Genomic DNA, 25603 nt, shown 5'->3' with positions numbered 1-25603 from the left:
GTAGAGACGGGGTTTCACTATATTGGCCACGCTGGTCTCGAACTCCTGACCTTGTGATCTGCCCACCTGAGCCTCCCAAAGTGCTGGGATTACAGGCATGAGCCACCATGCCCAGCCAACATTTTCTTTTCTATAGCTTACTTTATTGTAAGAATATAGCATATAATACATATGACATAAGAAATATGTGTTAATTGACTTTATGCTCTAGGTAAGGCTTCCAGTCAACACTAGGCTATTAGCAATTTAGTTTGGGGGGGATAAAAAGTTATATGCAGATTTTCAACTGTGCAGGGTAGTTGGGGGTCACACCCCTAAACTTCACATTGTTCAAGGTTCAACTGTAAATATGTTTCTCAGTGGACCAATTCTCCTGGGGTTGTTTCTGGCGAGAATAATTGATAATATCCAAGCTATGACTACCAAAGAATCAAATCTGCTCCAGAGCTGAAAAACAGGTTAATAATTCCTGAATAACATTTATCATCATCCCACACAACTATACAGAATGAATATATAGGGCCCTTTGTTTGAACATTGACTTGATTGAATCAAAAAAAAGAAGTAGATAGAGTCTATGCCAGAATTCCACCACCTAAGCTATCCCAGTAATAGCAAAACTGGGACAAGATCTTGTGTCTTCAAGACTTCTTGTATATAGTGCTAAAACTCAAAATGATTCATTTTTCCTCCAAAAATATAAGTATCTCTTCCTTCCCTATTAAGACCTACTACCTCTTCTTATTAAAACAATTTATTTTCAGATTATAAAAGTCATATTTATTTGTTGTAGAACACTTAGAAAATGGAGGTCGGCCGGGTGCAGTGGCTCACGCCTGTAATCCCAGCACTTTGGGAGGCCGAGGCGGGTGGATCACGAGGTCAAGAGATCGAGACCATCCTGGCTAACACGGTGAAACCCTGTCTCTACAAAAAAATACAAAAAATCAGCCGGGCGTGGTGGCAGGTGCCTGTAGTCCCAGCTACTCAGGAGGCTGAGGCAGGAGAATGGCGTGAACCTGGGAGGCGGAGCTTGCAGTGAGCTGAGATCGCACCACTGCACTCCAGCATGGGCAACAGAGCAAGACTCCGTCTCAAAAAAAAAAAAAAAAGAAAGAAAGAAAATGGAGGTCAATATAAGAAAAATGTAATTTACCCATTTTCCACCACCTAGAAATAATTATCCAAATATCAGGGTATCTTTCCAGTCTTTTCCTGAGCATACACTTATTTTTACAACATTGTTGTCCCTTACATATTTTCTCTATCCTATTTTTCCACATGTATTATATCATATTAATATAATATTAAGCCTATTTACTTAATCTGCTTAAATTCCTAAAGGTGGAATTAACTAGGCCAAAAATATAATCATTTAGGAAGCTCTTCATTCACATTGCAAAACTTCACACTAGAAAATTTGCCAATAAATATGCAGTAGCAATGTATGTGATTGTCCATTAACTTGTAGCTCCACCGGGTGTGGTGGCTCACGCCTGTAATCCCAGCACTTTGGGAGGCCAAGGTGGGCAGATAACAAGGTCAGGAGTTCGAGACCAGCCTGACCAACATGGTGAAACCCTGTCTCTACCAAAAATACAAAAATTAGCCAGGTGTGGTAGCATGTGCCTGTAATCCCAGCTACTCAGGAGACTGAAGCAGGAGAATCGCTTGAACCCGGGAGGTGGAGGTTGCAGTGAGCTGAGATTGTGCCACCGCACTCCAGCCCGCGCAACAGAGGGAGACTCTGTCTCAAAAAAAAAAAAAAAAAAAAAAACTTGTATCTCCACTTCAATATATTACCCTTTTCCTTTTTGTAAAATTTGAGGTGGCTGGGCGCAGCAGTTCATGTCCGTAATCCCAGCAGTTTGGGAGGCCGAGGCAGGCGGATCACCTGAGGTCAGGAGTTCGACACCAGCCTGACCAACATGGAGAAACCCCATCTCTACTAAAAATACAAAATTAGCCGGGCATGGTGGTTCATGCTTGTAATCCCAGCTACTTGGGAGGCTGAGGCAGGAGAAGCCCTTGAACCTGGGAGGCGGAGGTTGCAGTGAGCTGAGACTTTGCCATTGCACTCCAGCCTGGGCAACAAGAGTGAAACTCCGTCTCAAAAAAAAAAAAAAAAAAAATTGAGGCAAAAAATGAGACCAGATAATTTTTAGTTTTGACTATATTAGAAAAGCATCACTCAATCCATTTATTTTTTTATTTTATTTTTTATTTTTTTTGAGACGGAGTCTCGCTCTGTCGCCCAGGCTGGAGTGCAGTGGCGCGATCTTGGCTCACTACAACCTCCGCCTCCTGGGTTCAAGCGATTCTCCTGCCTCAGCCTCCTGAGTAGCTGGGACTACAGGCGCGTGCCACCACGCCTGGCTAATTTTTGTATTTTTAGTAGAGATGGGGTTGCACCATGTTGGCCAGGATGATCTCGATCTCCTGACCTCGTGATCCACCCGCCTCAGCCTCCGAAAGTGCTGGGATTACAGGCATGAGCCACCGTGTCTGGCCTATAACAATATTTTTTTTTTCTTTGCGTCGGAGTCTCGCTCTGTCGTCCAGGCTGGAGTGCAGTGGCACGATCTTGCCTCGCTGCAACCTCAGCCTCCCGGATTCAAGCAATTCTCCTGCCTCAGCCTCCCAAGTAGCTGGGACTACAGGTGCATGCCACCACACCCAGCTAATTTTTTGTATTTTTAGTAGAGACGGGGTTTCACCATGTTAGCCAGGATGGTCTCGATCTCCTGACCTCGTGATCTGCCCACCTTGGCCTCCCAAAGTGCTGGGATTACAGGTGTGAGCCACCATGCCCGGCCGCCTATAACAATATTTTTAAAATATATATAGACTTATACGAATATACACATATTTGAGGAATATTAACTGAAACTAAATTAATGTGTAAGAGAATTAGAGAAAATATGTTTATTCTTAAGGTACATCTAAGGTAAAATTGAAGTGAGTTACTATAAGATTATAAAAAGATCTAGGTCTTCACTTCTTTTTTTTTTTTGAGACAGAGTCTCACTCTGTCGCCCAGGCTGGAGTGCAGTGGTGCGATCTTGGCTCACTGCAACCTCCACCTCCCAGGTTCAAGCAATTCTCTGCCTTAGCCCCCCGAGTAGCTGGGATTACAGGCGCCCACCACCACGCCCAGCTAATTTTTGTATTTTTAGTAAAGACGGGGTTTCACCATCTTGGCAAGGCTGATCTTGAACTCCTGACTTCGTGATCTATCCGCCTCGGCCTCCCAAAATGCTGGGATTACAGGTGTGAGCCACCACATCTAGCATAGGTCTCCACTTCTTATGCTCTATTAGTATCATATGCCAGGAGTATTAATCTTAAATCTTTATCTTAAATGTCAGGGTTTTAAAAATTGAGTCTGTTTTACAAATGTACTATGGAAATACAGGACCTTTTCAAAATTCCTTTGTCTTATCATATTTATGATGTATTAAGAGGAAACAGAAAATTGAAAGTCTGCTCTTAACATTAAGTGAAGCCAGGTTTATCTTCAGTTGTTAAAAAGTACTCCAATGGGGCCGGGCACGGTGGCTCATGCCTGTAATCCCAGCACTTTGGGAGGCCGAGGCAGGCGGATCACCTCAGGTTGGGAGTTCGAGACCAGCCTGACCAACATGGCAAAACCCCGTCTCTACTAAAAATACAAAATTAGCCGGGCATGGTGGCACATGCCTGTAATCCCAGCTACTTGGGAGGCTGAGGCAGGAGAATCGCTTGAACCCGGGAGGCAGAGGTATTATCTACAAAGATGCGGACAAGGTTTCCAACAATGAACAGAATAGTACCCCAGAGCTAATAGCACTGAGAAAACCATTAATATCCCTGCTGTTGTTTAAATGTGTCCCCTAAAAAACGTGTGTTGGAAACAATATAACAGTGTTGGGAGCTGGGACTGAACGAGCAGTGATTATGCCATGACAGCTCCAGCATCATGAATGGATTAATGCCATTATTATGGAAGTGGATTTGTTATAAAATCATGAGCTCTGGCCCCTTCTCTCTCTGTCTCTCTCTCACCCTCTTGCCTTCTGCTACATTCAATGATGCAGCAAGAAGGCCCTTGCCAGATGCCAGTCGCTCAATCTTGGACTTCCCAGCCTCCACAACTGTAAGCCAATGAAGTTCTGTTCTTTATTAATTACCCAGTCTGTGGTATTCCGTTATAGCAGCACAAAATGGGCTATCACAAACCCAATATCTGAAGGGGTAAAAAGAGAGAGCAGTTACTGGGAACCCCGGGAGAATACCCAAATGGAGAAGGCTTCCCAATAGTAGCTGTGGCCTTAGTAGAAAATCCAGTTACCTATGGCATATAATAAGGAAGGAATCCCAGAATCAGAATGGTGAAGAGTAAATAACACAACCTCATTTTATTCCCTGCCCTCTAATTTCCTGCCGGTGGTTCACATTGGCTAAACTCAATAAAAAGCCAGAGGACAAAGGACTCTACTAATACAGTGCACACATGCCAAAGTACAATGCAACATGCAGACGAGTAGAGAGTAAATCTATAGGAGCAAACAGAAACTTCACATGATGCCTAGTCCACAAACACAAGAAAGGATATGGTGATTAGAAGTAGTTTTATGGTTACCTGCTATCAAAATGCTCTAACATTAAGATACCAATCATCTGTTAACATTCTCCACCATGTAAAAGATTTTCTACTTACACAATAAAAAACCTATTTACTGCCACCGATGGAGATTCTGAAATACATATTGGAAAAATTATCCATGTAAAACTACTAGAAGAAAACATAAGGGAAAACTACATAACATTGGTCTGGGCAATACTTTTTTGGATTTGACCCCAAAAGCTCAGGCAACAAAACCAAAACCAGACTAATGGGATTACATCAAAATAAAAAGCTTCTGCACAGTAAAAGAAACAATCAACACAGTGAAGTGACAACCCATGGATTGGGAGAAAATACTTGCAAGCCATACATTTGATAAGGGGTTAATATCCAAAATATGTAAAGAACTTAAACAACTCAAAAGCAAAAAAACAACCTAATTAAAAACTAGGCTAAGGACCTGAACAGATACTTCTCAAGAGAAGGCATATGAATAGTCAACAGATATATGAAAAAATGTTCAACATCACTAATCATTAAGGAAAGGCAAATTAAAATCACAATGAGATATCACCACATACCTGTCAAAATGGATATTATCAAAAAGATAAAAGATAACAAATGTTGGCAAGGATGTAGAGAAAAGGGAACCCAGGTGCACTTGGTGGGAATGCAAATCAGTACAGCCATTTTGGAAAACAGGATGAAGGTTCCTCAAAAAATTAAAAACAGAATTACTATATAATCCAGCAATTCAATTTCTGAATATATATTGAAAGGAACTGGAATCAGTATATCAAAGAGATAGCTGCACTCCCATGTTTATTACATCATTATTCACAATGGCCACATTATGGAACCAACCTAGGTGTCCATATCAGATGAATAGATAAAGAAAATGTGACATATATACAAAATGAAGTACAATTCAGCCTTTAAAAATAGGGAATTCTGTCATTTGTGCAACATGGATGAACCTGGAGGACATTATGCTACTGAAATAACCCAGGCACAGAGAGGCATAATACCACGTTTTCACTTTTATGTGGAATCCAAAACTGAACTCATAGAAACAGAGAGCACAATGGTGGTTACCAGAGGCTGGGGGTTAAGGGGAAATGGGGAGATGTTGGACAAAGAGCTCAATGTTACAGTTAGGAAGAATAAATGGTAAGTACTTGAGGCAATAAATATGTTTAATAAAAACAGAAAAATGGGCTGGGCATGGTAGCTCATGCCTGTAATCCCAGAACTTTGGGAGGCCAGGGTGGGCAGATCACCTGAGGTCGGGAGTTTGAGACGAGCCTGACCAACATGGAGAAACCCCGTCCCTATAAAAATACATAATTAACCAGGCGTGGTGGTGCATGCCTGTAATCCCAGCTACAAGGGAGGCTGAGATAGGAGAATCGCTTTAACCCGGGAGGCAGAGGTTGCGGTGAGCTGAGATCGTGCCATTGCGCTCCAGCCTGGGCAAGAGCAAAACTCCGTCTCAAAAAAAAAGATTGAAGATTCAAAAGCCTCTATTATGTATACATTCCATTAACTATAACAATGGCATTTAAATATATACATGAAGTTGGCATCAAGATGCTCTTTTATGGCCAGGCGCGGTGGCTCACGCCTGTAATCCCAGCACTTTGGGAGGCTGAGGCGGGCAGATCACTTGAGGTCAGGAGTTTGAGACCAGCCTAGCCATCATGGTGAAACCTCGTCTCTACTAAAAATACAAAAATTAGCCAGGAGTGGTAGCGCACACCTGTAATCCCAGCTAGAAGGGAGACTGAGGCAGGAGAATTGCTTGATCCCAAGGGCGGAGGTTGCAGTGAGCCGAGATTACGCCACTGCACTCCAGCCTGGGCAACAGAGTGACACTCTGTCTCAAAAAAAAAAAAAAAAGATGCTCTTTTACTACTTTAAACAACACAAGAAAAATGGATTTGAGGCCAGGAACTCATGCTTGTAATCCCAGCACTTTGGGAGGCCAAAATAGGAGGATCATTTGAGCCGAGGAGCCCAAGACCAGCCTGGGCAACATAATGAGACCTTATCTCTACACAAAATTTTAAAAATTAGACAGGTGTGGTGGCCTATATCTGTAGTCTCAGCTACTTAGGAGGCTGAGGTGGAAAGATCGTTTGAGCCCAGGAGGTCAAGGCTACAGTGAGCCATCATCATGCCACTTTACTACAGCCTGGGCAACAGAGGAAGACCTTGTCTCAAAAAGAAAAAAATTTAAAAAAAAGGATTAGAATTCCTACGATTTTCATATTATCAGACAATGGCTTTAATACTTTGTTTCTAGGCAGGGTGCAGTGGCTCACACCTATAATCTCAGCACTTTGGGAGGCCAAGGTGGGTGGATTACGAGGTCAGGAGTCTGGCCAACTCCTGTTGACCAGTCTGGCCAAGATGGTGAAATCCTGTCTCTACTAAAAACACAAAAATTAGCTGGGCATGGTGGCAGGTACCTATAATCCCAGCTACTCGGGAAGCTGAGACAGGAGAATCATTTGACCCTGGGAGGTGGAGGTTGCAGTGAGCCGAGGTCGTACCACTGCACTCCAGCCTGAGCGACAGGGTGACTGTCTCAAAAAAAAAAAAAAAAAAAAATTGCTTCTTATACCTTTTAAAACAAAGTCTACATTAATGAAAAACAAAATTAACAGCCATCTATTGCTGGTGGAAGTTGAAGGAAATGCACAGCAGGTAACACATTTTTATTTAAAGAATATTCTGCCTGAGCACCATTCTGTCTATATAAAAGGATTCAAAAAGTAAACAAATACTCAGTTGGCAACTTCCCTAAATGGCATTTAAGATGGCTTATCTTATCAGAGAAAAATTGAAAAAAACTATTCAGGTGGAAGTCTTTGGTTAGTTCTAAGCTTTAAAAATCTTTTCTGAACAGAAATGAGAATGTTGTCTGGCAAAAAAAAAAAAAAAAAGATTCAATGGAAAAATCTCCTGAGTGGCTGAATACATTATGGTTTAATATATTAAACCATAATGTATTCTATTAATATTTAAAGTTTCCCTCCAAGGCAGAGCTTGCAGTGAGCCAAGATCGCACCACCGCACTCCAGCCTGGGCGAGAGAGAGAGACTCCGTCTCAAAAAAAAAAAAAAAAAAAGTTTCCCTCCAAAAATATTATAGTTATTTAAGGGAAATAAAACCACCAGCAAGTTTACTTTATGAATGTAATTCTACATTAAGCTACAGCATTAAAAAACAACAAAAAAAATATGGTGACAGACTAATATTAACATGAGCGTACATAAAAAATTAACCAGATGAAGTCATTTGCAATTCAGGCAGCTATAAAAAATATCAGAGAAATAGGCCCGGCTCGGTGGCTCACGCCTGTAATCTGGGATTACACTTTGGGATTGCACTTTGGGAGGCTGAAGCGGGCGGATCACGAGGTCAGGAGATCGAGACCATCCTGGCTAACACGGTGAAACCCCGTCTCTACTAAAAATACAAAAAAATTAGCTGGTCGTGGTGGCGGGTGCCTGCAGTCCCAGCTACTCGGGAGGCTGAGGCAAGGAGAATGGCGTGAACCCGGGAGGCGGAGCTTGCAGTGAGTCAAGATGGCGCCACTGCACTCCAGCCTGGGCGACAGAGCAAGATTCCGTCTCAAAAAAAAAAATCAGAGAAATAAATTGTATCTCTTTTTGCTAAAGACCTAATTAATTATTATTCTATCTCGGTTAATTTAGTCAACATGTATAGTCACATTTCCTAAGTATAAATTATTCATTAACTGTATTAGGTTTTTCTGTGAAAATTTTACTTAGAATTCAAGTAAAATGTCCTCTCTCAGCTTCAGGCTAAGTTATAACATAAAGCTACCAACTAACAGTACAGTAACAGCTCATATTGCCTAAAAAAATCATTGTACTTTTTTGTTTGTTTTCAAGACAAAGTCTTGCTCTGTTGCCCAGGCTGGAGTGCAGTCGCTCCATCTCGGCTCACTGCAACCTCCATCTCCCAGGTTCAAGCGATTCTCCTGCCTCAGCCTCCCGAGTAGCTGGTATTACAGGTGCACGCTACCACGCCCAGCTAATTTTTGTATTTTTAGTAGAGACGAGGTTTCCCCATGATGGCCAGGCTGGTCTCAAACTCCTGACCTCAGTGATCTGCCCACCTTGGCCTCCCAAAGTGCTGGGATTACAGGTGTGAGCCACTGCACCTGGCCCACTGCACTCTTAAAGGCATGAAGTACCAAAAGGGATTTTTTTTTTTTTTTTTTTTTTTTTTGAGACAGAGTCTCGCTCTGTGGTTAAGGCTGGAGCACAGTAGGGTGGTCTCTGCTCACTGCAATCTCCGCCTCCTGGATTCAAGCGATTCTCCTGCCTCAGCCTCCCGAGTAGCTGGGATTACAGGCTTGTGCCACCAAGCCCAGCTAATTTTTGTATTTTTAGTAGAGATGGAGTTTCACGGTTTCACCATGTTGGCCAGGCTGGTCTCAAACTCCTGGCCTCAAGTGATCTGCCCACCTCAGCCTCCCAAAGTGCTGGGATTACAGGCGAGAGCCATGTAACGTGGCCCAAAAGAACAAATATAATTTTAAAGCTTTAAACTTGATATTTCAAAATTGGAATCATAAAACAAATAAATTTTATAAACTCTAAAATGATACTAAATCTGGGTGCAGGACTAGATTTGTTATTTCAAAAAGAAAATGACACTAAATAGGAACTATGGAGAAAATTTATTTATTTATTTTGAGATGGCGTTTCACTCTTGTTGCCCAGGCTGGAGTGCAATGGCGGGATCTTGACTCACTGCAACCTCCACCTCCCAGGTTCAAGCGATTCTCCTGCCTCAGCCTCCCAAGCGGCTGGGATTACAGGCACCCGCCCCCATGCCTGGCTAATTTTTTGTATTTTTTTTTAGTAGAGACGGGGTTTCACCATGTTGGCCAGGCAGGTCTCAAACTCCTGACCTCAGGTGATCCACCCACCTTGGCTTCCCAAAGTGCTGGGATTACAGGCAAGAGCCACCATGCCTGGCCCCAAAGGGAAAATATAATTTTAAAGCTTTAAAATTGATATTTAAAATTTGGAGTCATAAATCAATTTTATAAACTCTAAAATGATACTAAAATCTGAATATAGAACTAGATCTTTTTTTCTTTTCTTTTTTTTTGAGATGGAGTCTCACTCTGTTGCCGGGCTGGAGTGCAGTGGCGATCTTGGCTCACTGCAATCTCCGACTCCCGGGTTCAAGCCATTCTCCTGCCATTCATCCGCCCACCTCAGCCTCCCAAAGTGCTGGGATTACAGGCGTGGTCCACCGCACCCGACCTATTTTTTTTTAAATGATACTAAATAGGAACTATAGAGAAAATTTAAAAAATAAGTTATGGGGTTTCAATCTCAAATCGAGTTCTAAAATTACCTCAAGTAAAAAAAAAAACAAACTGCAAATAAAATTTCTTGTGCTACTTGCTATATTTGCTTTATTAATTAATACTACCATATATTTTTCTTTTCTTTCTTTTTTTTTTTTTTTTTTGAGACAGGGTCTCACTTTGTTGCCCGGGCTGGAGTACAGTGGCATGATCATGGCTCACTGCAGCCTTGAATTCCTGGGCTCAAGCAATCCTCTTGCCTCAGCCCTCCAAAGCAAAGATTATAGGCATGAGGCACTGCGCTCAGCCAAGTCACTTTTCAGTGAGTTTTCATAGATATTATCTCATTTAATCTTTAAAAACAACTACAGGTAGGTGAGGCAAGTTATCTCTCTTCTTTGTAATCATGGAACTTTAACTACAATGAAAGTTAAGTCTTTGTCAAAGCAAGGTGACTACTACAGGACAGAGCCAGAACTAAAAACCGAGTTTCTGACATCTCATGGTACCTCTCAGTGAAGAAAATATAAGAAGATTTCTTATCACCCAGGGATCTGTTGGATTGGGCTTCACAACTCAGGGAAATTCCAACATGAATATGCTATATACATGGTCATTAAAGACCTTAAGAGTGGATATAGACCTCTATCATAACAGCATGAGGAACTCTGGGCCCACTTCCCAGTAAAACTGATGAAATTTATTAAAAAATAAACATTTAAAGCACCTGGAAATGGTCTTAATGGCATATAAATGAATAAACATCTATTCAAGAAAATCTATGAAAATTTGGTAACAAAAGCAAACGTCTGTGGTAACTGAACTAAGACCACTCCCTCTCAGCATCCTCCCAGCAAAGGAAGGCAGAAACTGCACTTCAGACTGGTACAGTCAAGAATACAGGGTTCCCCCTCCCCTCAGCTTCCAGTTGGGTTTTCTTCTCAGGAGGAACAGAATATTAACCAGCACTTCTCATCTATTACTGAGGCCAATTTCCAGGTAAGTGTGGTTAACAGGGGGTGACTCTCTTCTTCCACCAGCCTCTCCTCACAGAACGGACGCTCTACCTTGAGCATGGCACCACTGAGAACACCAGGGCCCTGATCGCCTTTACCCAGTTCGTAAGGCAGCAGAGGCAAGTTCTACGCCAGCAGAGGCAAGTCAAAAATACTTACAGCTTTTTTTTTTTTTTTATATTATTATACTTTAAGTTTTAGGGTACATGTGCACAATGTGCCAGTTAGTTACATATGTATACATGTGCCATGCTGGTGTGCTGCACCCATTAACTTGTCATTTAGCATTAGGTATATCTCCTAATGCTGTCCCTCCCCCCTCCCCCCACCCCACAACAGTCCCCGGAGTGTGATGTTCCCCTTCCTGTGTCCATGTGTTCTCATTGTTCAATTCCCATCTATGAGTGAGATAAAAAAAAAAAAAAAAAATGAGAAAAAAACATAGACATTTGTAAAACAAAGACTAAAAAAAAAAAAAATACTTAAAGCTACTGACCCCACCTCCCATAAATGCTCAGCTCCTAAAGTGAAGGTGTTATTCAGACAGAAATGAGCCATTGTCCCCACCCCCAGCTCCAAAACCTTGGCTCAGAGATTGCCCTGAGTGAGAGGCAGAAGGGCGGGGCTGGGGTAGGGGAGCCAGCCAGGACAGGAAACAAAGCAGACAACTCCTAATCTCTTCCCAAAGGAACTGACTTCATTTGCAACACACCTAGAAAAGTCCAAGGCTAAGGGTGTTCTCAAAAACACTGGAGATTGTAGCAAAATGTACAGTGGTCCCCCTTTATCTGCAGGGGCTGTGTTCCAAGACCTCCCATGGGTGACTGAAACTGCGGATAATACTGAACCCTATACTATGTTTTTTTCCTATATACACATGCCTATGATAAATTTTAATTTATAGATTAGTCACAATAAGAGATTAACAATAGCTAATAATAGAACAATTATCACAATACACTGTAATAATAGTTATATGAATGTGGTCTCCCAAAATATCATGTTGTACTGTATGCACCCTTCTTCTGATGAAGGAGGTACCAAGTGTGACAGTATGAGATTTTATGATGCTACTCAGAACGGTGATCAACTTAAAATTTATCAATTGTTTATTTCTGGAATTTTCCATTTAATATTTTCAGAGCACAACTGACCATGGGTAACCACAAAAAGCAAAACTACAAATAAAGGGGGGACTACTGTAACTGGGAGAAGATTCTTAGATTCAATAAAAATACAGGCTAAACTATTGGCTAGCTAATTTGCAGGAAAGAATAGGAGTGGAGAATAGACTTCACTAAAAGAACACAGCAGTCACTAAACAAATAAACAGGCAAATAACAATGACAAGATATGGGGGCGCAGTACCCAGAGTTGCCATAATATATAATCTAAAATATCTAGTTTCCAACAAAAAATTATGAGACATGCAAAGAAACAGAAAAGTATGACCCATACATAGGGAAAAAAATCAGGCAACAAAAAATACCTGTGAGACTGACAAGATGCTGGATTTAACAGAAAAAAAAAATTCAAATAGCTTTTATAAATATGTTTGAAGACCTAAGAAAATAATAAATTAAAAATAAAGGAAGGTATAACAGTATCACATCAAGTAGAGAGTACCAAAAAAGAGACAGAAATTATTAAAAACAAAACAAAACAAAAACTGGCCAGGCGCAGTGGCTCATGCCTGTAATCCCAGCACTTTAGGAGGCCAAGGCAGGTGGATCAAATGAGGTCAGGAGTTCCAGACCAGCCTGGCCAACATGGTGAAACCCAGTCTCTACCAAAAATACAGTAATTAGCCCGGGCATGGTGGTGCGTGCCAGTAAGCCCAGTTACTCCAGAGGCTGAGGCAGGAGAATCACCTGAATCCAGGAAGCAGAGGTTGCAGTGAGCCGAGATCACGCCACTGCACTCCCGCCTGGGCGACAAGAGTGAAACTCCATCTTAAAAAAACAAACAAACAAAAAAAAACAGCCAGGCGCAGTGGCTCACGCCTGTAATCCCAGCACTTTGGGAAGCCAAGGAAGGTGGATCATTTGAGGTTAGGAGTTCAAGACCAGCTTGGTTGTCTCTACTAAAAACACAAAATTGGTGGAGTGTGGTGGCTCACGCCTGTAATCCCAGCACTTTGGGAGACTGAGGCGGGTGGATCACAAGGTCAAGAGTTCGAGACCAACCTGACCAACATGGTGAAACCCTGTCTCTACTAAAATACAAAAATTAAAAAATACAAAAATTAGCAGGATGTGGTGGTGTGCATCTGTAATCCCAGCTACTCGGGAGGCTGAGGCAGGAGAATCACCCAACCTGGGAGGCAGAGGTTGCAGTGAGCCGAGATTGCGCCACTGCACTCCAGCCTGGCGATGAGCGAGACTCTGTCTCAAAAAAAAAAAAAAAAAAAGAAATGTAAATGCTTCTGTGGAAAATATTCACTTAATCCAAAAGATAACAGTAGAAAAGAAAGGAGCAAAAAGACATGAGACATAGAAAATAAAAGGTAAAATGGCAGATGTAAATCCAACTAAATCAACATAAAATATGAATGGATTAACAACTGAATCAAAGGGCAGAGATTGTTAGATTGGATTAAAAAAACAAGATCCAACTATATGCTGTCTACAAGAGATACTTTAGATTAAAAAATACAAACAGATTCACAGTAAAAGGGATGGAAGAAGATATACAAAACAAACTATAAAAAAGCTCACACTGGCTGGGCGTGGTGGCTCACACCTATAATCCCAGCATTTTGGGAGGCCGAGGCAGGTGGATCACAAGGTCAGGAGATTGAGACCATTCTGGCTAACATGGTGAATACTAAAAATACAAAAAATTAGCTGGGTGTGGTGGCACGCACCTGTAATCCCAGCTACTCGGGAGGCTGAGGCAGGAGAATGGCGTGAACCCGGGAGGCGGAGCTTGCAGTGAGCCGAGATCATGCCACTGCACTCCAGCCTGGGCGACAGAGTGACTCCGTCCCAAAAAAAAAGAAGAAAAAAAAAGCTCACATGGCAATATCAGTAGCACACAAAACAGATTTTTTTTTTCCTTTTTTTTCTGAGGCAAGGTCTTACTCTGTCACCTAGACTGGAATGTAGTGGTGAGATCCCAGTTCACTGCAGCCTCAAACTTCTGGGCTCCAGCGATCCTCCCAACTCACCTCTCCAAGTAGCTGAGCCCACAGGTGTGTGCCACCACGCATGGCTAATTTTTTTTATCTTTTGTAGAGACAAGGTCTCACTACATTTCCCAGGCTGGTCTCAAACTCCTGGGCTCAAGAAATCCTTCTGCCTCAGCCTCCCAAAGTGCTGGGATTACAGGCATGAGCCACATGCCAGACCTAAAATAGACTTGAAAACAAAAAACGTAACTAGAGGTAAAGAAGGACATTTTATAATGATAAAAGGGTCAATCTATCAGGAAGATATGAAATTATAAATACATATGCAGTTAATTTAATAACAGAGCACCAAAGTGCATGAAACAAATCTGATAGAAAGAGAGGGAGAAATAGACAATTCAACAATAATAGTTGAAGACTGCAATATCTCATTTTTAATAATAAATAGGGGCTGGACACAGTGGCTCACACCTGTAATACCAGCTCTTTGGGAGGCCAAGGCGGGCGGATCATGAGGTCAAGAGATCGAGACCATCCTGGCCAACATGGTGAAACCCCGTCTCTACTAAAAATACAAAACTTAGCCAGGTGCAAGCCTGTAATCTCAGCTACATGGGAGGCTGAAGCATGAGAATCACTTGAACCTGGGAGGCAGAGGTTGCAGTGAGCTGAAATCGTGTCACTGCACTCCAGCCTAGGCAACAAGAGTGAAACTCTGTCTCGAAAAATAATAATAATAATAATAATAATAATAAATAGGACAACAGGGCAGACGATCAGCAACGAAACAGAAAGCTTGAACAATACTATAAAATCAATTAGACCTCACAGACACCTATAGAACACTTTCAACAACAGAATATACATTCTTCTCAAGTACATATGGAACGTTCTAAGACAGACCACCTGCTAGGCAGGCCATAAAACAAACGTCAATACATTTAAAGGGTCAAATAATATAAAGTATGTTCTCTGATCAGAATGGCATGAAATCAGAAATCAATAAAAGAAAAAATAGACAAACAAATACATGGGAAGTAAAAAATGTACTTCTAAATAACCAATGGGTCAAGGAAGAAAACCAAAAGGAAAAAAAAGAAAATACTTTAAATAAAAATGAAGGTATAGGCTGGGCGCAGTGGCTCACACCTATAATCCCAGCACTTTGGGAGGCCGAGGCGGGCAGATCACCTAGGTCAGGAGTTTGAGACCAGCCTGGCCAACATGGTGAAACCCTGCCTCTACTAAAAATACAAAAAATTAATTTGGCATGGTGGCGTGCACCTGTAATCCCAACTACTCGGGAAGCTGAGGCAGGAGAATTGCTTGAACCCAGGAGGCAGAGGTTGCAGTGAGCCAAGATCATGCCACTGCACTCCAGCCTGGGTGACAGAGTGAGACTCCGTCTCAAAAAAAAAAAGAAGGTATAACATACAAAAACTTATGGGAAGCTGGGCATGGTGGTGCACATCTGTAAACCCTACTACTTGTGAGGCTGAAGCAGGAGGATTGCTTGAGCCCATGAGTTCGAAGCCAGCCTAGGCAATATAGCAGGACCCCATTTGTAAACAACAAGAACAACAACAAAAATTTATGGAATAAAACTAAGGCAGTACTTAAAGGGAAACTTGTATTCGTAAATGCCCAATTAAGAAACTAGCAATAACCTAGACTTCTGCCCTAGGACACTGGAAAATGAAACACAAACTACACTTAAAGCAAACAGAGGAAGGAAATAATACAGGCAAGAGCAGAAATTAATAGAGAACAGAAAAACAACAAAGAAAATCATGAAACCAAAAGGTGGTTCTCGTGAAAGACCAACAAAATTGGCAAACCTTTAGCTAGATTGACCAAAAAGAAAGAGTAAATGCCCAAAATTACTAGAATCCAAAATGAACAGGAAAATCAACCTTATGAAAAATAAAAAGAATCATAATGAAATACTACTGTATGCCAACAAATAAGATAACAGATAAAATGGACAAATTCCTAGAAAGACACAAACTCATACACAACTGACTCAAAAAGGAACAATCTTAATAGACCTATAGCAAGTAAAGAGACTGAATTAGTAATCAAAAAACTACCCACAAAGAAAAGCCAAGGAGGCTTCACAGCTGAAGTCTTCCGAACATTCAAAAAATAATGAAGGCCAGGCGCTGGCTCACACCTGTAATCCTAGCACTTTGGGAGGCTGAGACAAGGGATCATTTGAGGTCAGGAATTCAAGACCAGCCTGACCAACATGTTGAAACCCCAACTCTACTAAAAATACAAAAAAAATTAGCCAGACGTTGCGGCATGTGCCTGTAGTCCCAGCTACTTGGGAGGCTGAAGCAGGAGAATTGCTTGAACCCAGGAGGCAGAGGTTGCAGTAAGCCAAGATCATACCACCGCACTCTAGCCTGGGTGACAGAGTGAGACTCTATCTCAAAAAATAAAAATAAAAATAAAAAAATAAAAAATAAAAAATAGTTGCCTGGGCGCAGTGGCTCACGCCTGTAATCCCAGCACTTTGAGAAGCTGAGGTGGGCAGATCACTTCAGGTCAGGAGTTTAAGACCGGCCTGGCCAACATAGTGAAAGCATGTCTCTACTAAAAATACAAAAATTAGCTGGGTGTGGTGGTGCGTTTCTGTAGTCCCAGCTACTCGGGAGGCTGAGGCAGGAAAGTTGCTTAAACCAGGGAGGCAGAGGTTGCAGTGAGCCAAGATCACGCCACTGCACTCCAGTCTGGGTGACAGAGCCAGACTCCATCTCAAAAAATAAAAATAAATAAACAAATAACCTAATCAAAATAAGCAAAGGAAGATTACAAATGGCCAATATGCACCTGAAAGGATGCTCAACATCACTGACCATCAAGGGAATGTAAATCAAAACCACAATGAAATAACATATTCACTAGGGTTGCTAAAATCAAGAAGATACATAGCAAAGGCACAAGAGAACAAAAAAATAAAAAGACACATAGTAACAAGTGATGCTGAATACGTGGAGAAATCATTATCCTTACACACTGCTGGTAGGAATTTAAAATAGTGCAGCCACTTTGGAAAACAGTCAGGCAGTTCCCCAGACATTTAAACATAGACTTAGGGCTGTGTGTGGTGGCTCATGCCTGTAATCCCAGCACTTTGGGAGGCTGAGGCAGGAGCTCGAGACCAGCTTAACCAACATGGTGAAACTGCATCTCTACTAAAAAAAATACAAAAATTAGCTGGGCGTGGAGGTGTATGCCTGCAATCCCAGCTACTTGGGAGGCTGAGGCACGAGAATCGCTTAAACCCAGGAGGCAGAGGCTTCAGTGAGCCAAGATTGTGCCACTGAACTCCAGCCTGAGTGACAGACCCTGTCTCAAAAAAAAAAAAAAAAAAAAACAGTTATTGCATGACCCAGCAATTCTAGTCCTAGTTATGTACCCCTAATATTCTACCTGCATTTGGAACTACCTTCAGAGTATATGGTACAATCCTTTGAATATTTTCTGTGTAGAATATTCGATTTTTTTTTTTTTTTTTTAGATGGAGTTTCACCCTTGTTGACCAGGCTGGAGTACAATGGCACGATCTCGGCTCACTGCAACCTCTGCTTCCCGGGTTGAAGCAATTCTCCTGCCTCAGCCTCCTGAGTAGCTGGGATTACAGGCGCCTGCCATCACGCCTGCCTAATTTTTTGTATTTTTAGTAGAGACAGAGTTTCACCATGTTGGCCAGGCTGGTCTCGAACTCCTGACCTCAGGTGATCCACCCACCTCGGCCTCCCAAAGTGCTGCGATTATAGGCGTGAGCCATTGCTCCTGGCCTGCTTATCATTTTTTATTTTTTATTTTATTTTATTTTTTGAGACCAAGTTTCGCTCTTATTGCCCAGGCTGGAGTGCAATGGCACGATCTTGGCTCACCGCAACCTTCGCCTCCTGGGTTCAAGCGATTCTCCTGCCTCAGCCTCCCGGGTAGCTGGGATTACAGGCATGCACCACCATGCCTGGCTAATTTTTTTGTATTTTTAGTAGAGATGGGGTTTCTCCATGTTGGTCAGGCTGGTCTTGAACTCCCGACCTCAGGTGATCTGCCTGCCTCGACCTCCCAAAGCGCTGGGATTACAGGTGTCAGCCACCACACCTGGCATGATTTTCTAATAGCCAAATATTTAAAGCCAAATCTGATGAAAAGGAATAACATTTTTAAAATCAAATATAAACAATTCTCTATTCTGTTACTATGCTTAATTTTCTTTATAGCACTTTTCATAGCCTGATAATTATAGTATGTATTTATTTATTGCCTGTCTTCTCACTAGTATATGAGAGCAGAAATTTATATCACCCACTGCTATATCACCGGCACCTAAAATAGTACCTGTTAGAAAGTCAGTAAATATGTGATTACCTGGACTCTCAAAATAATTACTTGAAGGGCATTTCTTTATAAATAAATAAAAATTTCTTTATAAATATATAGCTAGTCTCATAATTGTATAGTCACATCTTGTATAATTTAGAAATTCTCCAAGTTAGTTGATAAGGCACACAAAGTTCAGAAATGTATATTCTTATCTTCCAATCAAAACTTGAGGCAAACTTTTGTTTTGTTTTGTTTTGTTTTGTTTTTGAGATGGAGTCTCACTCTGTTGCCCAGGCTGTAGTGCAGTGGCGCGATCTCGGCTCACTGCAAGCTCTGCCTCCCGGGTTCATGCCATTCCTCTGTTGAGGCAGTATTTTAAAAAGCTGACAACTCCCTAAGTTTTGGGTGGAAACTATCATGGTAGTACAGTCCTTAAATCAAAGGAACTGGGATTCAAGCACTCAATTTAGTAAGATAAATCTTTTTTTGAGACAGAGTCTCGCTCTGTCCCCGAGGCTGGAGTGCAATGGCGTAACCTTGGTTCACCGCAACCTCCACCTCCCAGATTCAAGCAATTCTCCTGCCTCAGCCTCCCAAGTAGCTGGGATTACAGGTGTCCACCAATACGTCCAGTTAATTTATTGTATTTTTAGTAGAGATGGCGTTTTGCCATGGTGGCCAGGCTGTTCTCAAACTCCTGACCTCAGGTGATCCACCCACCTCAGCTTCCCAAAGTGCTGGGATTACAGGTGTGAGCCATCGCGCCTGGCTGATCAATCTTAAATCTATCCATACTAACACAGTACTCTGACACTGAAAAACAAGCTGTTTCAGGCTACTGAAATGCTGGAAATATTTCCATCCATATCATGTAAAAATATTATTTTCTATCAAAATCACCATACATAATTTTATAATAAGAATATAGTTGATTTAAACCTCAAAAGGTCCCTTCCACTCAATGTTTAGGGAAAAAAAATAAATCAAAACAAAGCCCACTGAGCAAAGAATCATCAATATTATCAAACCTACCGGATCAACAGTAGGCAAAACATCTTTCTTCTCCAGGCCATCAACTTCGTCTTCATCTGTGCTATATTCTTCCATTGTTTCGCCACTAACAAAGTGGATGACTCTCCTTGGGACTTTCTTCTTTTTTCCTATGACTCCCAGTTCTACATTTTCAAAGCCTCTTTCGTTACTCATCTATATCAACGATATTTTAAGAAAATGAGTTTCAAGTGAGATTAATTTTCTTTCATTACACGTGAAAAACTTTTGGTAGGTTTATTGTAGTAAAGAAATAAATCTTTAAGCAGTTTTGGTTTGTTCTGAGACAGGGTCTCACTCTATTGCTCAGGCTGGAGTACAGTGTCAAGACTATGGCAGACCAAATAAAACCCACCATTTGTAAACCAAATCTGGAAAGCAGATTATCAGCGTTGTATCTCCGAACTTCCAGATGTCTTGGCCAGTAATACATATGTAACAAAAGAGATTTCTGATAGTAAAAAGATTTCACAAGTTCTTAAACTTTAGTAGTCTATGGAATTTTTTTTTTCCCCCAGACAGGGTCTGGCTGTTGCCTAGGCTGGAGAGCAGTAGTGCAATCACGGCTCACTGCAATCTCAAATTCCTGACCTCAAGTGATCCTTCTGTGTCCACCTCCTGAGTACCTGGGACTATAGGAGCATGCCACCACACTTGGCTAATTTTTTTTTCTATAGGGACAGTGTCTGGCTATGTTGCCCAGGTTGGTCTCCAACTACTGGCCTTAAGCAATCCTCCCACTTCAGCCTCCCAAAGTTTTAGGATTACAGGCATACGTCACTGTGCCTGAGCTGGAATTCTAATACAAATTTTACTCCTATATATTTACACTATATATATCTATATATATAGTGGGAGATGGTGAAGAGCTTCTTTTCATTGTCCTCTTGCCTCAAGTTTAAACTCCTAAGAAAACTGCCTGAAGTTGGGCCAGGCGCGGTGGCTCACACCTGTAATCCCAGCATTTTGGGAGGCTGAGGCAGGCAGATCACAAGGTCAGGATATCGAGACCATGGTGAAACCCTGTCTCTACTAAAAATATAAAAAATTAGCTGGGCGCAGCAGCGGGTGCCTGTAGTCCCAACTACTCAGGAGGCTGAGGCAGAAGAATGGCATGAACCTGGAAGGCGCGCCACTGTACTCCAGTCTGGGCAACAGAGCAAGACTCTGTCTCGAAAAAAAAAAAAAGAAAACTGCCTGAAGTTTAAACTTCCAGATTTCAAAAAGGTACAGTACATACAATTGTGAAGAAAAATCTGGCAACAGTGGTTACCCCATGGGTAGAAACTAAGATGGGGGAGAAGGAGAAGGCAAGGGAGTAGTCAAAGGAGGGCTTTTATTCTTTTTGCATATACAGGACTACAGTAATGTCATGATTACAGTCTATGTTCGTAGAATTCTCTAGGATAGTCCAGAGTATAAACATTTTGTTCTCTATAAAGATTCTTGTGGTTATAAGCAAACATAATTTAAACCCATGACTGCTGTTCAACCACTGGAAAAGCTCTTTGAATTGCTATTCCAAAAAAAGGATTATACTGATAAAAACAGTGAACTGCCCAGTTATGCAAGTATAAGCTACTTTATTTTTATACATTGTTTCATCTTAATCTTCTAAGGTCCTTCTTAGAAAACAGATATGATTCTTCTCTGCCTTTTACCTCCCAAAGGTAAGTTTAGTCATTAGCCAGGATTTGAACTGCAGATCATGAAAATTTGGTAACAGGCCAGGCGTGGTGGCTCATACCTGTAATCCTAGCACTTTGGGAGGCTGAGGCAGGAGGATCACATGAGGTGAGGAGTTCGAGACCAGGCTGGCCAACATGGCAAAACCCCAACTTTACTAAAAATACAAAAATCAGCTAGGCATGGTGGTACACGTATGTAATTTCAGCTACTTGGGAGGCTGAGGCATGAGAATCACTTGAACCCAGGAGGTGGATGTTGCAGTGAGCCGAGATCACACCACTGCACTCAAGCCTGGGCAACAGAGCCAGACTGTCTCAAAAAAATAAAAATAAGGCTGGGTGCTGTGGCTCAGGCCTATAATGGCAGCAATTTGGGGGGCCAAGGCAAGATAACCTGATGTCAGGAGTTGGAGACCAGCCCGGCCAACATGGTGAAACCCTGTCTCCACTAAAAAAACAAAAATTAGCTGGGTGTGGTGGCACGCACCTGTAGTCCCAGCTATTCGGGAAGCTGAGGAATGAGAATCACTTAAACCCGGGAGGTGGCGGTTGCAGTGAGCTGAGATCGTGCCACTGCACTCCAGTCTGGGTCACAGAGCGAGACTCCATCTCAAAAAATAAAAATAATAAACTATCTTAAAAAATAAAATTTGGTAACATAGGCTACCTATGTATTAACATGAAAAAAAGTCACAATTCTTTCTAGCCTGTCCTGAGGGTTCAAATAAATCCCAGCCCTTAACAAGGAAAGATCAAGTCATTTATTGTGTCCATGAAAAAAATAAACAAGTAGTTAACCCAGGACACTTTTCTTCTACCCACCCCCAACCCCCACCAATCCCCAGGCACTGACAGCCATCCCTACCCAGTCTCATGTTTACCCTTGAGATAAAATTTGGCTATGGCTGTCCTGACATCAACGTTTCCTTTTGGACCATGACTCAGCTTTTTGGATCCCTTAATTTCCTATGCAAAGGAAAGACAGATGAGCTAAGTTAGATCTCCAGTCATCCTACTAACTGGATGGATCTAATGTCAATGCAACAGCTCCAGTCAGTGAATAGAGAGCTCAGATCCTTCACAGTATACCACCATGCCCCACCCTATCCCACCCCCAAGACAGTAGAGGCTTCTCACTGCTACCTCTAGCAATCTCTCATTGGCTTAATTTTTTCCTTCTATGACACAGGCAAAGGAAGGAATGTCAGTGCTCAAAAAGCTTCAGATTTTAGAGTATTTCAGATTAGGGATAATGATTCCAACCTCTACTTGGGAGGCGGGGTGGGGGGCAATGAAGGAAGCACTAACAGGTAAAACCAACCAGAAAATCATTTGATACAAAATTCCCAATAATTATATTTTTAAAATATTTTTCTTTTTTTATTTTTCAAACATCAACTTGAACCAGAAATCCAATAATTACAAATAAAATTTACACTGTGGCTGGGCATGGTGGCTCATGCCTGTAACCCCAGCACTTTGGGAGACTGAGGCGGGCAGACAACTTGAGGTCAAGGGTGTGAGACCACCCTGGCTAACATGGTGAAATCCCACCTCTACTAAAAAAATACAAAAATTAGCCAGGCGCGGTGGAGCGTGCCTATAATCCCAGCTACACAGGAGGCTGAGGCAGGAGAATTGCTTGAACCCGGGAAGTGGAGGTTGCAGCGAGCCGAGATCGCGCCATGAACTTCAGCCTGGGCAACAGAGTGAGATTCTGTCTCAAAAAACAAAAAAAGTTACACTGTGAATTTTCCAAATGCTTCATTTTACAAATCTGCAAGTAAGAAAAATTTCACCGCCAATTATGCAAATTCCATAACGAACCCCAAAGATCTGAAAGATAGTTTCATAACACCAGGAAATTATGAGGTACCATGTCAATTAACATTTTACTCCATTTTATAGTTAACCAAACTATAAATGTGCTTATCTTTATTCTCAGGATCTGTTTTTTTCTTTTTTGAAAAGGAGTTTTGCTCTGTCATCCAGGCTGGAGTGCAGTGGTGCAATCTTGGCTCACTGCAACCTCTACCTCCTGGGTTTCAGCGATTCTCCTGCCTCAGCCTCCCGAGTAGCTGGGACTACAGGCGTGAGCCATAATGCCCAGCTAATTTTTCTATTTTTAGTAGAGATGAGGGTTTCATCACGTTGGCCAGGCTGGTCTCGAACTCCTGACCTCAAGTGATCCACTGGCCTCAGCCTTCCAAAGTGCTGGGATTATAGGTGTGAGCCACCCTGCCCAGCTCAGGATCTGGTTTTAATGGCAATTTTTTGTATATACTCCCATGGCACCCAGACTTCTTTAAAACACATACTAGACTTAGAATTTATTCTTTGTCATCTTCCCCAACTAGGCTATTAGCAACATGGGGGTAGGTACTGCTATATCTTTCAGCCTAGAGTTCCTGGCACATAGTAAGTGTTTGGTAACAGAGGTACCAAATAAATCAATCACTGAGTGGTACTGAAATTTTAACTCCTTTAAAAACATTGAGGCTGAGATTCTGGTTAAAAGTCTATTCAGAGAAGCTGCTGGATAGAATGTCACAACAGGAGGCCGGGTGCGGTGGCTCACACCTGTAATCCCAGCACTTTGGGAGGCCGAGGCAGCAGGTGGATCACGAGGTCAGGACTTCCAAGACCAGCCTGACCAAGATGGTGAAACCCCACCTCTACTAAAAATACAAAAATTAGCCAGATGTGGTTGCGTGCGCCTGTAGTCCTAGCTACTCAGGAGGCTGAGGCAAGAGAATTGCGTGAACCCGGGAGGTGGAGGTTGCAGTGAGCCAAGATCATGCCACTGCACTCCAGCCTGGGCCACAGAGTGAGACTCCGTCTTAAAAAAAAAAAAAAAAAAAAAAAGGTACTGGATGGCCTGTTTGGAGGCCTAATTCTAGACCCTATCTCCTATCTCTTACTCCCTTTCCCTACATTGCACTAGGGATTTCTCAGTTCTGCCAAACTTGGGAAGAAGTGTAAGATAGCGGCCTCTCCATCTCCTGAGATGTCCACTTCCCTGGCTTCTTCCCTGTTACTGTGCTCAACCCCCTGGGCATAGAACTGGAGTTCCCAAAGATGTTTCTGATTCAGGAATGTGAATCTGAAAGCACAAAGGGCAAATCAGAAAACGGAACTCATTGGTGTTTAACAAGAAAGAAGAGATATTTAATATTTAATAATATATATAATATATAAGAAATATATAATATTGAATGATAAAATTCCAGAGAGACTACACCAAAACTTAATAGTTACCTTTGGGGAATGAGAACATGAAGAAAGGGTGGTGGTGGGGTATTCCTGTGAATTTTTATCTTTTGTTCTACAGCCTTCTTTACTGTTTAAGTAGTTATTTGTTAACCAAGAATGTGAAAACAACATAATATCACTAACCCGAATCAAAGAGCCTCTCACTTCAAACAACATTTAGCTGGTATATAAGTACACGTGTGTTTACTTTGCTATTAGATCCAGGGCGGAGGTAGTGATTTTAAAAAAACAATTCTTGTAACAACAGGAAAAATCAAATTGAAAAACATATCAAGCGCCATGGACTCAAAGGTTAAGTGTAAGTGCACTTGCCAACAATAGGTCTCAACTCAACTGAAAATGACGTGGCTTCCTTATCAATTCATGTTGTCCCCTGAATCCCCTTCTTAAGTAGGAGGGAAAAAACATATTCCATATAGAGTTTGGTATGTGGGAAAGTTGTGTTTTTTGTTTTTGGGGTTTCTTTAGTTTTTTATTTAAGAGATGGGTTCTTGCTCTGTTGCCCAGGCTGGATAAGCTTTTGTTAATGCAAACGACATCTTATACTATAAGAGATACACAGAGATATACTCACAGTTTGGGGGAAATGTCTTACTAACATTCAGGTACTTAGTCTCAAAAATGAAGCTACTGAAAAAGCTTCATTCTCATGGAGGATGGGAAGACTTACACACATGAGCAACTCAAGGGTTTTTTTGTTGTTGTTGTTGTTGCTGTTTTGAGACGGAGTCTCGCTCTGTCTCCAGCCTGGAGTGCAGTGGCGTGATCTCGGCTCACTGCAACCTCCACCTCCAGGGTTCAAGCAATTCTCCTGCCTCAGCCTCCCGAGTAGCTGGGACTACAGGCGAGCGCCACCACGCCCAGCTAATTTTTGTATTTTTAGTAGAGAAGGGGTTTCACCATGTTGGCCAGACTGGTCTTGAACTCCTGACCTCAGGTGATCCACCCGCCTTGGCCTCCCAAAGTGTCTTTTTGTCTAATACTGAAAAGTTGCAAGAAACTTTAACTCTCTAAACCAGCGCTGTCCAATACAGTAACCACTAGCCACATGTGGCTAATGCGCACTTGAAATGTGGTCAGCCAGAACTGCGATATGCTGTGCGTGTAAAATGCACCCAGGATTTAAAAGACTTA

General features: G+C 42.0%; 2 protein-coding genes and 1 long non-coding RNA gene across 3 annotated transcripts in view; 1 reads left to right on the top strand and 2 right to left on the bottom strand.

Annotated features, from left to right (window-relative positions):
* Positions 1–25603, bottom strand: part of SRP54 (signal recognition particle 54) — a 99333-nt gene that overhangs the window by 10965 nt on the left and 62765 nt on the right. The gene's annotated exons all lie outside the window — the stretch shown is intronic.
* LOC134808349 (uncharacterized) overlaps positions 1–25603 on the top strand; it is a 28775-nt gene that overhangs the window by 1251 nt on the left and 1921 nt on the right. The window contains exon 2 of the long non-coding RNA XR_010151087.1: positions 11006–11121. This is a non-coding gene — a long non-coding RNA (uncharacterized LOC134808349). The remainder of the gene's footprint in view (positions 1–11005; positions 11122–25603) is intronic.
* FAM177A1 (family with sequence similarity 177 member A1) overlaps positions 1–25603 on the bottom strand; it is a 37438-nt gene that overhangs the window by 10965 nt on the left and 870 nt on the right. The window contains exon 2 of the mRNA XM_510231.8: positions 19491–19664. Coding sequence (XP_510231.3) covers positions 19491–19664 — 174 coding nt within the window. The remainder of the gene's footprint in view (positions 1–19490; positions 19665–25603) is intronic.

Source organism: Pan troglodytes, chromosome 15 (assembly GCF_028858775.2).
Source record: "Pan troglodytes isolate AG18354 chromosome 15, NHGRI_mPanTro3-v2.0_pri, whole genome shotgun sequence".
Lineage (NCBI taxonomy): Eukaryota > Metazoa > Chordata > Mammalia > Primates > Hominidae > Pan > Pan troglodytes.
Note: the sequence above shows the minus strand (reverse complement) of the source record. Positions and strands in the feature narration are given on the sequence as shown.